Source organism: Castanea sativa, chromosome 5 (genome assembly GCF_040712315.1).
Source record: "Castanea sativa cultivar Marrone di Chiusa Pesio chromosome 5, ASM4071231v1".
Lineage (NCBI taxonomy): Eukaryota > Viridiplantae > Streptophyta > Magnoliopsida > Fagales > Fagaceae > Castanea > Castanea sativa.
In genome coordinates this window covers 29022198-29034047 of record NC_134017.1, presented here as the reverse complement: position 1 = coordinate 29034047, position 11850 = coordinate 29022198, and the positions used below count along the sequence as shown (strand labels likewise).

At 34.6% G+C, this 11850-nt stretch overlaps 1 protein-coding gene across 4 annotated transcripts; it reads left to right on the top strand.

The window, feature by feature from the left end:
• The first annotated feature begins 375 nt into the window (after nt 1-375).
• Nucleotides 376-10355, top strand: LOC142636218 (pentatricopeptide repeat-containing protein At3g26782, mitochondrial-like). 4 transcript variants are annotated; one of them, XM_075810353.1, is made up of 6 exons: nt 392-630; nt 1795-1837; nt 2779-3088; nt 4462-4540; nt 5468-7675; nt 9728-10355. In XM_075810353.1, exons 3-5 carry the CDS (start codon nt 2976-2978, stop codon nt 7568-7570), a joined length of 2295 nt encoding a protein of 764 aa, XP_075666468.1. In that variant the 5' UTR covers nt 392-630; nt 1795-1837; nt 2779-2975; the 3' UTR covers nt 7571-7675; nt 9728-10355. The 4 variants fall into 4 exon arrangements, 3 of the variants coding, with proteins under 3 accessions (XP_075666470.1, XP_075666468.1, XP_075666469.1); XM_075810354.1 differs by lacking the exon at nt 1795-1837; XM_075810355.1 differs by lacking the exons at nt 1795-1837; nt 2779-3088 and having other exon boundaries at nt 376-630.
• The last annotated feature ends 1495 nt before the right edge of the window (nt 10356-11850 follow it).

The following is an 11850-nucleotide window of genomic DNA, read 5'->3' as shown; positions in this document are numbered from 1 at the left end:
TCTCAAAAAAAGAAACCTATCTAATATTAAACACCATATCACACGATTACATACAAAAAAAAAAAAAAAAAAACTAGGTATAAACTCAATTTTATTTCAACCTACTAGTTTTAAAGACCACACATTTTCACAGCCAATTGATTACTCATGGCCTATTTGCTCACCCAACTAAAACTCATATTTTTACATTTTAAACAACACTACACACATTTTTACACACATTTTCACCCATACATATTTCAAAAAATTACAAAAAACTCGTCTTAAACTTCAAAAACCTTATCTCAAACTGCTCTACATTTCTCAAAAAAAAAAAAAAAAAAAAAAATTGAGACACTTTATCTATTTACTTCACAGTTACACATTTATCACACCAGAGAAAACAGAAGAGAGAGGGGGAGAAAGAACGCAGCAGAGAGAGAGGGGCGGAGAAGGCCGGTGGAAATCGAGTGTCGCCGGAAGGACAAAGCCGGCGGAGATTGGCGTTCACCAAGCAGCAGCGACTCGTCCGCCTCCCCACCGCCAGACTTTCAACCCCCCAAACCAAGGCTTTTCAGTTCAGTTGGAGTTTGGCTCAACCACCTGAGGAAGAACGGAGAACTGATGACATTGGCTCAATCACGGAAATCGGTACCCAAAATTTGATTTAATTGGTTTTGCATCATGTTTGAATTTGTTGGTTTATTCTACAAGTTGATGATTTAGTGGTTTTGCATCATTTGCTATAGCTACTGTCTGAGTTTAGATATTGCATATTGCAGTTCTTTAAGGGTTGGGGTTTGTATGATTTTTTTGGGTTGTTGCATCATTACTGGTTTTTGCAAAAATATTTTTGCTAATCTTTATGTTTAGTAATTGGTTGCAAAAAAGTTAACGTCTCCTAATCCCCAAAGATAACAGTTCATGATTTTGTACTTGGGTTATATATATATATATATATGTATGTATATATAATTTTAGTCATTTTTGTAGTTCCTGCTAAATTTTTTTATGCCTATGTTGAAGTATCCATCAATGAAATCTTTTGTTAAGTGAGAATGTCATTGCAGCAAGCCTTTCCCATTAAATTTAGATACTCTGGAAAGGCTGGTTAGATGATTTTCATGCTTTCTCTTGGGTTATTGGAAACTAAAATCTGATACTAATGGTATTAACAGAAGCAATATTTTTAGTTGACTTTACCATTCAATTTCCTTTGTTGCTTTTGCTATATACCAAAATGTTATTTCAAATGGTCTGGCTTGTGTCATTGATATCTGCAACCAATATAAATTTGACCGGTTTCTTCCATCTTTCCATTATGTACCTTGAGTTTTTTCTACTAGTGCACTTGCAATATCTGTGCCCTACTAGATGGGATGCACTAAACAATAATTTCAGTTTTTTTTTTTTGTGTTTTTTGTGTTTTTTTTTGTGCATTCACCTTGTGATGATCGCAAAGGATAATCCTTATCATTTTAAAGAACAATTAACAAGCAAATGAGGCCCTTTTCACTTTTGCTTCTTAAATATAGAATTGCTTACAGCTATTGGAGTAGGTTGTAAATTATCACTATGTTTATGATTGTTTGAATGTTTCTGTTCTTTGTTTATTGTTCATCTTGGGGGTTGACTTCACAAATTCTTCTTCTCCTGTATTCCAAAATATTACTACAGGGTCCTATTACACATGCTCAACAAAGCTTTATCCCAATTACCTGGGGTTGGAATAAAAACATTCCTCCAGTTCTTTATTTAATATAAGGATTCTGTTATTTCTTACTGCCTGCATGATGATTTTGGCTTTTTTTGCAGCACCACCAGCTTGAATTTTGATTCTTTCTTGTTTGATGGTGAGGTAATTGGCCTTCTTGCGCATGAAACAAAATATTTGGGCTCAATTTTTATTTTAAGTATACTAAGCTCCTAGTTGCTAATTGGTGGAGGTTGGTTTAGCACACGTCTAATACACCAAGACTTTGATTATGAACAACTGCCTGAAAGCATCCCTACAACAGTGTCCCATGAGCCTACTAAAGAATTTAGTCAATTTACGGCATTCGTTGTAGCCCATGAAAAAATTAGAGATAGAGAAATTCATTTTGAACTCCAATCGGATCTCGTTGAGCACTTGTGGCAACGATATAGTGATTCGTAGGATCATCTAATTTTAAGTTTTATGTTTGCAATAATTTTTAGGTCTTTAGTCTTTATTGTAATTTGAAATTTCTCTTCATTTATGTTAGTTTTCTACAGGTAAAATTCGATGTAATTTGATATTTATCATATCTATGTCAATCCTGAAATTTATCAAGTCTTTTTGAAAAGTATGACTAATGAAAAATATTACCATTTGAAAAATATTACATTTAAAAAAAAGGCTATTGAGAAAATATAATTGTTGGAAAATTTGAGAATGTTACCGTTGGGAAATTTAAAAATATAGTTGTTAGGAATTTGTTTGAAAAATATAGTTGTTGGGAATGAATAAAAAAAGATTAAAAAAGAATAAAGAAAGATTAAAGAAAGAATGAAAAAATAATATTTAAATGAGATAGAGAAAGGATAGAGAGCTTGTTGGAAATTGTATTTCAAAAAGTAGGTAGGTAAAAGGTAAATGTCACTGTTCACTCTCCAAATAGTACAAAAATTTAGAGAGGCTGTTGGAGATGCTCTCAAGAGAGCTACTGTAGCAACTCCAAAAAAAATTTGGAAAAATTTTCCTTTTAGAGAGTCTGTTGGAACTGTTTTTTTTGGGTTTGGCTTTGGGAGCATGACAGGGGACTGGGCTAATCCCAGGTGGAATAGTGAGCGAGCAGGTGGCGAAGAAGAAGCCAACGGAGTAGCAGTTTGAAAAAGCGCCGTTTTGTTGAGAAATCCACACTTTCCTCTCTTCTCCACATCCTCTTCCTCCTCCAAGATTTGTATGCAAATGTTTTGTAAATCAATCCTCCTGTTCCACCAATACCGCATATAAACCTATTTAATTAAATTCAATGCAAACAGCACTTTTGTACTCTTCCCCCCCAACCAAACATAAATTCTTTGTTGCTGAAGAAAGTTTAAAGATTGCCGACATGGACACGGCCACCTTCACAGACACGGGCAGGTATTCGTATATTTCTTGTTGGATAACGGTTTGTTTTGTTTAGTCTTTAAACTTTTGGTTTTTTTTTTTTTTTTTTGGGTTGATGGGAAACTATAAGAAAAAGAAACGAAAAGTTCAGCCTTTGAATTTTCTTCTAGTTGTTTGTGTTTGTTTAAGTTATTTACATGTGTTGCCCACGATTTGGGTTACGTTCCCTAGCTGTTTGGGATTGCATTTCTTTTATAAAAACAAAAAGAGGGGAAAAAGAGAATAGATAAGTGAATTATTAAAATTTGAATTTTGTTTGTATTCATTACCGGAATTTTTAATTATTTCAATGTTTCTGTTAATTTTTATTTATTTAGTTAATGAAATTAATGCGTTCTCTTTTTTCAATTGTGTACTTGTATGGAGTATTCTGTCTTGTCGAGGGGGGTATTATCTTTAGCTTGCATGAAAGTGGGAAGTAAAACATGGTTTCATGCTGATTTGTAGGGTGATATGGTGCAAGAAGTTCTTGAGATGTTCATTATAACCTAATGTTGAGAATACATGTGTGAGTGAAGTCTCACATTGAATAAGAATAACAAGAGTGAATGATTAATGTAGCATAGTTGGGCCCAAACTCAAAGGTGGTGTTCGTATGTGTTTGAGGCTTCCCAAGGTGTTATTTCCCCAACACCTAAGCTCAATGATGCATTGGAATGCATGGAGTTTTTTATTTTAAACAATTTGATCTATTGAAACCAATTAGTTTTTTCACTGAAAATTTAAGTTGAGTGATAATTCTTGATCATGAGTTAGCTATAGTGCTATTAATTTGGACCAAGATATAAGTACTGGCTCGAGTTTGGGAATTAGCCTTTCTAAAAGTTGAGGGTAAGGCTACATATCAATCACCTCTTCTAGACTTGGCATAAGCAGGAGTGTTGTGCACAGGGCATGACCTTTGAAAAAATTGAAGATGAGGAGAGAAAAGAACTGGATTCCAATGACTTATGAAGTTGAAGAAAAAGAAGAAGCTAGAAGAATAATTCAACCAATGAAATGATAGTGTAATAAGGATTTCAAAAATAAAAAGAATTCTAATAAGAAGGATTGCAATAAAAAAAGAATTTGTTTGTCTTTCATTTCATGTTTGGGTGTGATTTATATAGTTTATGAGGTTTGGTGCTAGTTCTGTTGTATTTACTAAAGTGCATAGGGTTTCCTTCTCCAAAAAAAAAAAAAAAAAAAATTGTATGGGGCTTAAAGTCATGTTTTTATGACAATAGAATTAGCTTACTCACCAATTAAAAGTGAATTGTGAGATAATTGATCAACTGCTTTCCCAAATTTGGGAGTGAGTGGCTACATATATATTGTCTTAAATGATTTTCTTCCTCTGTTTTTAGGGGATGTTTTGGCGGTAACATTGCTGATTTTGTGCATAGACCACTGTTTCCAGAACTCTATATGCGAATTTGTGTAAAGGTATGGGAGGTTCTTGAGCACACTAAAAGTAAAATTGCTCTTTTATATATTTTTCTTATATCTTTCTTATGCCAATAAGTCTAATGTTGTATATGAAGCCTATTCGTGAGCAGTTGTAAATTTACTAAGGCATATAATTCCCACATCTCTCACCAATCTATTCTTATCATAGCATAAATGTTTTGGTTTGATTAGATTAAAATACTCTGGGTTTTCGATAAGTGCATCCCTTAACACAGTTCTTTCAATTCCTTCTCTTGGGGTAGTGAAAGGACAAATAAGTCATACAGGAGTTGAGTAATTAATTAAAGTAGATAAAGTAATGAATTCAGAAAAAATTGATAGTAATGGAGATATTTGGAAGGCCGTTCCTCATTGCTTGTTATGGTGTATTTGGAAGGAGAGAAATAGTAGATGTTTTGAAGACATCGAGAGTTCCATGCCTGTTCTTAAGTCTCTTTTTTTCCGAACCTTACTAGATTGGTTCTCCGTGTGGAGAAGCCTTCCTTTTCTTTCTATTTTGGATTTTCTTGATTTTTGTAATGTTCGTCTTTGATTTGTTCTCCCTTGTATACTTCCTGTGTACTTGGGTGACTATCTTTTTTCAATAAATTTCTTTATTACTTATCAAAAAAAAAAAAAAATTGATAGTAATTCTAGAAAAAAAAATGTAAACATATGGTGCTTAATTGAAGGTCCCTAATACACCATTTGAATCTTGAACATGATCACTGAAAGAAAAGCAATGCTTGTTATATTGTTGGCAAGCTTCATCTTCCTTCTAAAACCCTATTATTATTTTGTTATCTTAAAGATAATTTTGAAGTAAAGAAAATAAAACATAAATGAATATGATAGTCTTAATAATGATGGAGAAATAACAGGAACATATAAATCATTGATCCTAAGGACCTTATTTTTATGCAGAAGCTAGCTGCATTGAATCCTCCACGCTGTCAGTTACGTTTTGTCTTCTACCATGCAGAAGCACAAACCAAGTTCCTTCTCCAACCAATTGAGCCGGACACGTGTGTCTCATTGATCAAGCAATGCAGGACCTTTCGATCTTTGCAATCTGTCCACACTTCCATGCTCAAATCACATCTTCAACTAAACCTCTATTTTTCAACCAACCTCATTGCCCAATATGCCTCTCTAGGATCCATGTCTCATGCCTACACCCTTTTCTCAACCTTCCAATCCAATGATGTCTTCCTTTGGAATGTAATGATCCAAGGCTTTGTTGACAATGGCCTATATTACCGTTCCATGCTTCTATACAGGCAAATGCGAGAACTGGGAATTCAACCTGACAATTTTACTTTTCCTTTTGTTCTCAAGGCTTGTGGATGTGTTAAGGATGTCAAATTTGGGGTTATAGTTCATGGCAACGTGATGGAATTTGGCTATGTATCAGATGCTTATGTTGGTAATTCACTCATTTCCATGTATGGTAAGTGTGAGTGTCTTGATACTTCTCGGCTAGTTTTTGACAAAATGCCCCAAAAAAATATAGTCTCTTGGAGTTCAATGATTGGTGCATATGCACAAAATGGGCATTATGAAGAAGGAGTGTCGCTGTTCTCGCAGATGTTGGGCGAAGGAATCAGACCAAACAGGGCTGTTATATTAAATGTTATGGCATGTGTAAATAGAGGAAATGAGGCTGATGATATATGTAGAGTTGTGATAGATAATGGACTTGATTTTGATCGATCTGTCCAAAATGCAGCAATGGTAATGTATGCACGATGTGGGAGAATTGACATTGCTCGAAGATTCTTTGATGGAATCCTTGAGAAGGATTTGGTGTCTTGGGCATCCATGATTGAAGCTTATGCTCAAGCTGATTTACCTCTTGAAGCCTTAAAGCTCTTTAAACAGATGATATTACAAAGAATTTTACTTGATTCGGTGACCCTTTTGAGTGTGGTTTGTGCTTGTTCAAATTTGGCATCTTTCCAGCATGCACGCTGCGTTCATGGGATCATTACTCGTAGATTTTACAAAAACCAAATAGCTCTTGAAACTTCTCTAATTGATCTCTATGTAAAATGTGGAAGTTTGGTATATGCTAGAAAATATTTTGATAAGATGCAGGAAAGAAATATAGTCTCATGGAGTACATTAATATCAGGATATGGAATACATGGCAATGGTAGAGAAGCGCTCTACCTATTTGATCAGATGAAGGCCTCAATAAAGCCAGACCATGTTGCATTTTTATCGGTCTTGTCTGCCTGCAGTCGTGGTGGATTGATTGTTGAAGGATGGGAATGCTTCAATTCCATGAGTAGAGATTTTCAGGTTACACCAAGACCTGAACATTATGCATGTATGGTTGACCTCTTGGGTCGAGCTGGTCGACTAAATGAAGCCCGTGATTTTATTGAGAGAATGCCTACTAGGCCAGATGCTGGTGTTTGGGGAGCCTTGCTTGGGGCATGTAGAATTCATGGAAATGTAGAACTAGCTGAAGTTGCTGCAAAATATTTATTTGAGTTAGATGCAAATAACCCTGGTCGGTATGTTCTCTTGTCCAATATTTACTCATCATCAGGCAAAAGAAATGATTCTGATAGGGTTAGAGCTCTAATGAAACGAAGAGGGGTGAGGAAAATTGCTGGCCATACAATTATAGAGATTGAAAACAAGGTCTATACTTTTGTGGCTGGGGATCAGTCAAACCCCCAAACTAATTTGATCTATACAGAGTTGGAGAAGATGATAAATAGAATTCGAGAAGTTGGGTACGTGCCTGATCTGAACTTTGTATTGCATGATGTGGAGGAAGAGATGAAGGAGAAGATGTTAAATGTGCATAGTGAGAAGCTGGCAATTGTTTTTGGGCTATTAAATACAAGACCTGATAGTATCATTAGAATAAAGAAGAATCTTAGAGTTTGTGGGGATTGTCATACGGCTACCAAGTTTATCTCTAAGGTCACAGAAAGGGAAATCATCGTTAGAGATGCTCATCGATTTCACCATTTTAAGGAAGGAGCATGCTCTTGTGGAGATTATTGGTGATGATATTTCGGTCTGATTTCTAGTGATTGATTTTTTTGTAATGAAGGTGAAATGCTGCAAAGATTAGGCAAGAACTCAAACGAGCATGACCAATAAATATGTTAGGTAATTTTGAGAAAGCTCATCCCTCTTTTTGTTATATTCTTTAGGAAGCTTACCATTTTGAGCTCTCCTTCTTTTGAATAAAATACCTTATTTTTCAAAACAGAAAGAGAAAGCTCTCATCTTTCCTAGGATGCTGGCTGGTCAGGATTCTCCATGTTAAAGATGTGATGATGTAGGTTTAACATGACCACTTATTAAGAGATTTTTTCTGTGGGCTAACTAAAATAAATTTTTTATACGTACTTCCATCAAAAGTTGCAAATTTGGGGGTATTATTATCAAAAAACTTTTATCTCCGTTCATGCCAGGAGATATTGGCCATGTTGGGATAATGCTTGATTGGCCTTGAGTTGAATTATAGATCTTTTGTATCTAACAACATCAGTTTTAGAACATTATCTTATATCTATTCCTTATGTTACTGCAAGTCCCCCACCCCCCCCTTTTAATTAATGTTATATAATATATGATTGATCCTGTTGTCTCCCAATAATATTCGGAATTGGAATAGTACATGGGGGTTCATTATACCTCCTTTTTGAGTCATGACATTGAACACTTCTTACTATGTTGTAGAAGCAAGGTAAGACTGAAAAGAATTAAAAAAGGAAAAAAGGAGAAGAAGCAAGGTATAGACAATAGTGCCTGGCACCTGTGTCTTTTATCATGGATTTTTTCATAATCTCCATGATCTATTTTAAGCTCTTCTCAGAAAAAGGGGAAATTGACCCCACTTGTTTAAACCATTGTTTGAAATAATAATTATCTTGTGAAATACTCCAGATGTTTTATTTAAGCCCGATCTATGTATAAATAATAAAAATTCTAGTGAATTATGCTGGATATTTTACCAAAAGCTTGATCTTTTAGGTGTGGTTTGGTATTGGGTGATTCTCTTGCATGTACTCAAGTCATCAAGGCCAGCCTAGGTAGACTTTAAGGGAAAAGATCTAACTGCATAACTGAGTGGATTTCTTAGTTGAAACAGTCTCAATTAGAAAATTAAATTGATTAGGTATGGGCTGTATGGCTTGATATTTTCTTGACATGGACTGAATTTGACCATTTGTTTTTGTAACTAAAAGCCTTGTAACTCAATTACTACTCCCTGGTGTTTCCAATTGAGATGTCTAGGGTTCAAATACCCCCCAGCCCCAACTATTAATTTTTTTTGGGTTATGTTAACGGGTGTCCTTATGACAAATGTTAATAAATTATATTAATAAAGTTTTTAATACCACTTTCATGGGAAATATAAAAAGTTGTCAAAAAAATTAATTGTTTTATCATTTTCTCATAAAATGTTTCTAAAAATAGTTTCTAAACCAATGTTCTTAAGACATTCGCTAACATTTCTCATTATTTATTTATTTTATAAACTGTCGATTAAGATACTATCCTGAAGGTCTCAGATAATTTTTTCCCTCTTAAATAACAATTTAAGCTACTATATTGGAATATCAATAATTTTTAGTTCAGCTTGCACAAGAACTGGTTCAGTGATGTGGTCCTAAACAAGACCATTTTTTTTCCTCCTGTTCCTAATGGAATTTCTGATATGTGAACTCATTCTTGTTTTGCTGAGGATCTATTACTGCAACTCTGTAATGTGAATCAATAATTCTATTATGCATCAGCCATATATAGCATGCCTTAATGTGTACAAGATATTTCTTCCACTTGCGTAGGGAAGCCAGAATGGTCATTCCCTTGAAGACATTATGTGGAAATTATGTTGTTTAAAGAAGAATTAGGCATTTAGGGGTCTGTTTAATTTATGTATATTGCATATCTTTGAGCAAGTAAATGTCAGGCATGTGCCTTTTCTTACATGAAAGCTCGTCCATAAATCTTCGAGAAGTACTATTTTCATTGTTTATGTTCTTATTTTTAGGGTGCTTAAGAAATTGGAGTTTTGATCTTTTTCAAATTGTGGCATGAACTTATAAGTCTAAGGTTGAAGTGATTTATCAAAAAAAAAAGGTTGAAGTGATATCTAATTATCTGAATAATACCTTGCTACTCATCTCTTGTATTTGGGGTTTGAATCAGGTTGTGCTCCTCCAATTGATAGATCCTGCGGGAAAAATCACCTCATCTTTGGTGGAGAAACTATATTCATTTTTGGGACTTTCTTGCTGAGAACACCCAAGGAGTACTAGTAGTTCAAGCTTGAGCATACTGAATTTTTTTTTTTACGGACACAACTTTTGTTACAATTTGCTGAGTGGTGGAGAATCACTTTTACATGAATCTACCACTATTTTTCATCACCACCAACCATCCATCCCCACCACTAGATATGAAAGGAGGAGGATGAGGGCTGTGAAGAAGCCTATTCTCTCATACCAAATCCATTACAATGCTTCACAAAACTAATACATACTCTTCCAAGCAGACTTGATATACAACTCCTGGACCACTCTCTTCTCACCTATCTCTTGCTCCCTCTCCATTCTCCATGAGTCCTATAACCGAGCTGAGGAGACCAAAGACACTGGAATCCACAATCCACAAAGTCCCCTCCACCATCTGGACCTGACCACTAAGAAAATCCTCTCAAAGATTCATGCATCTGTACTTGACTACTTGTAGATACTTTTGGATTCAGAAAAAGACCCTAGCTATTATGATATATTGATTTTACCTTTCTCAATCTTATATATATTTTTTTAGTTAAGATGAAGTTACCATTTCAATAACTTAAATTTGTATTTCTTGTCTACTAGGGAAGGCTCATTCAAGCTGGCCAAATTTGCTTCAAAGGCTTTTCAAACGGTAACTTAAAGTATTTGGCATGTGTTTCATGCAACTAAGGTTGTGTTTGGTTCTATGTAAAATGTTTTTCAAGTGTAAAATATTTTCAGGTTAAAATATTTTTTGGAAAAGAAAATATTTTTAGGTGTTTGGTAGCATTTTAAAAAATACTTTGAAAAATATTTTTTAGTGTTTGGTTGTGTTCTTGAAAATACTATAGAAAACACATTTTCTACTTGATTCTCACATTTTCTCAACTTCCAAACAAATATATAATATCATTTCTCAATAGATAAACACAAAAGAAATAAAACCAGACAAAAAAAATTCATCAAATCCGGTCAAATTGAGAGAAGAAGGAAGAGAGAGAGGCGACTGAGTTCGATCTAGAGATGGCGGAGGCAAGATCGCGCGGCAGAGGTGATTGGGTCACGATGGGTCGCTCGTCTTGCGGTGGTTTGCTCGACGTGGGTAGAGAGAAAAAGGGTAGATCGGTGACATGGGTGGCAGAGGGAGGAAGAGAGAAACATGGCAGATCAGTGGTGGAGTTGAGCTTCGCTTGATTGGCGGTGAGAGGCATGGCCCAAACGGCGGTGGAGTCGATCTCAAGTTCAGGTGACCAACCTCTCTCTCTCTGACGGTGGGCGGCTCACTCTCTCTCTCTCTCTTGGTATTTTCTTTTATTTTTTATTTTTTATTTTTTTTTTCCTGGAAATGATTTGAAGGTAAAATAGAAGTGTAATCTATTTTACACTTCAGGCCTTCATATTTTACAGTAAACGGAAGTGATTTTCCGTTTGACTTAGTTTTTTGGCCAAACCAAACATCTCTGGTGGTGGAAAATATTTTTTGAATTCTTTTTACACTCGAAACAAACACAGCCTAAGTATAATTCCCTTTGAAGAGCGATACGCATGTGGTGCTGTGGTACCTCTAATTTTAATATAATCCACGTGTTCTGTCACCTATCTTTAACAATTATTGTACAAAAAATTTAATAATAATCCCAAGAGATTGGTCCAAGGACTAGTGAGATTTTGGATTCAAAAATCTGAAGTCTTAGGTTGTAGGTTGTGTTTGGGATTTGATGAAAAGCAAACTTATTTTACTTTTTAGTTTATTTTTTCACCTAAAATGGGTCCCATTGCATTGTTAATGTTGTTTCATGGTATTTTTGCACCTTCTTTTTTGTTCATATTATGGTATTTTTTTGTCAAAATCTAAAAACTTCTTGTTATAATTACCATTAACATTATGGTATTTTTTAGGCAACTCTAATCGATTGCTTTGATGAAATATGTATCTTAATTATGATATAACAAACTTAATAGTATAGCTAAGTCAAAAAAATTAGTTATTATTATTATTGTTGTTGTTAAATATTTATTTTTCATGTTTGGAAGTCATTTTGCATATTT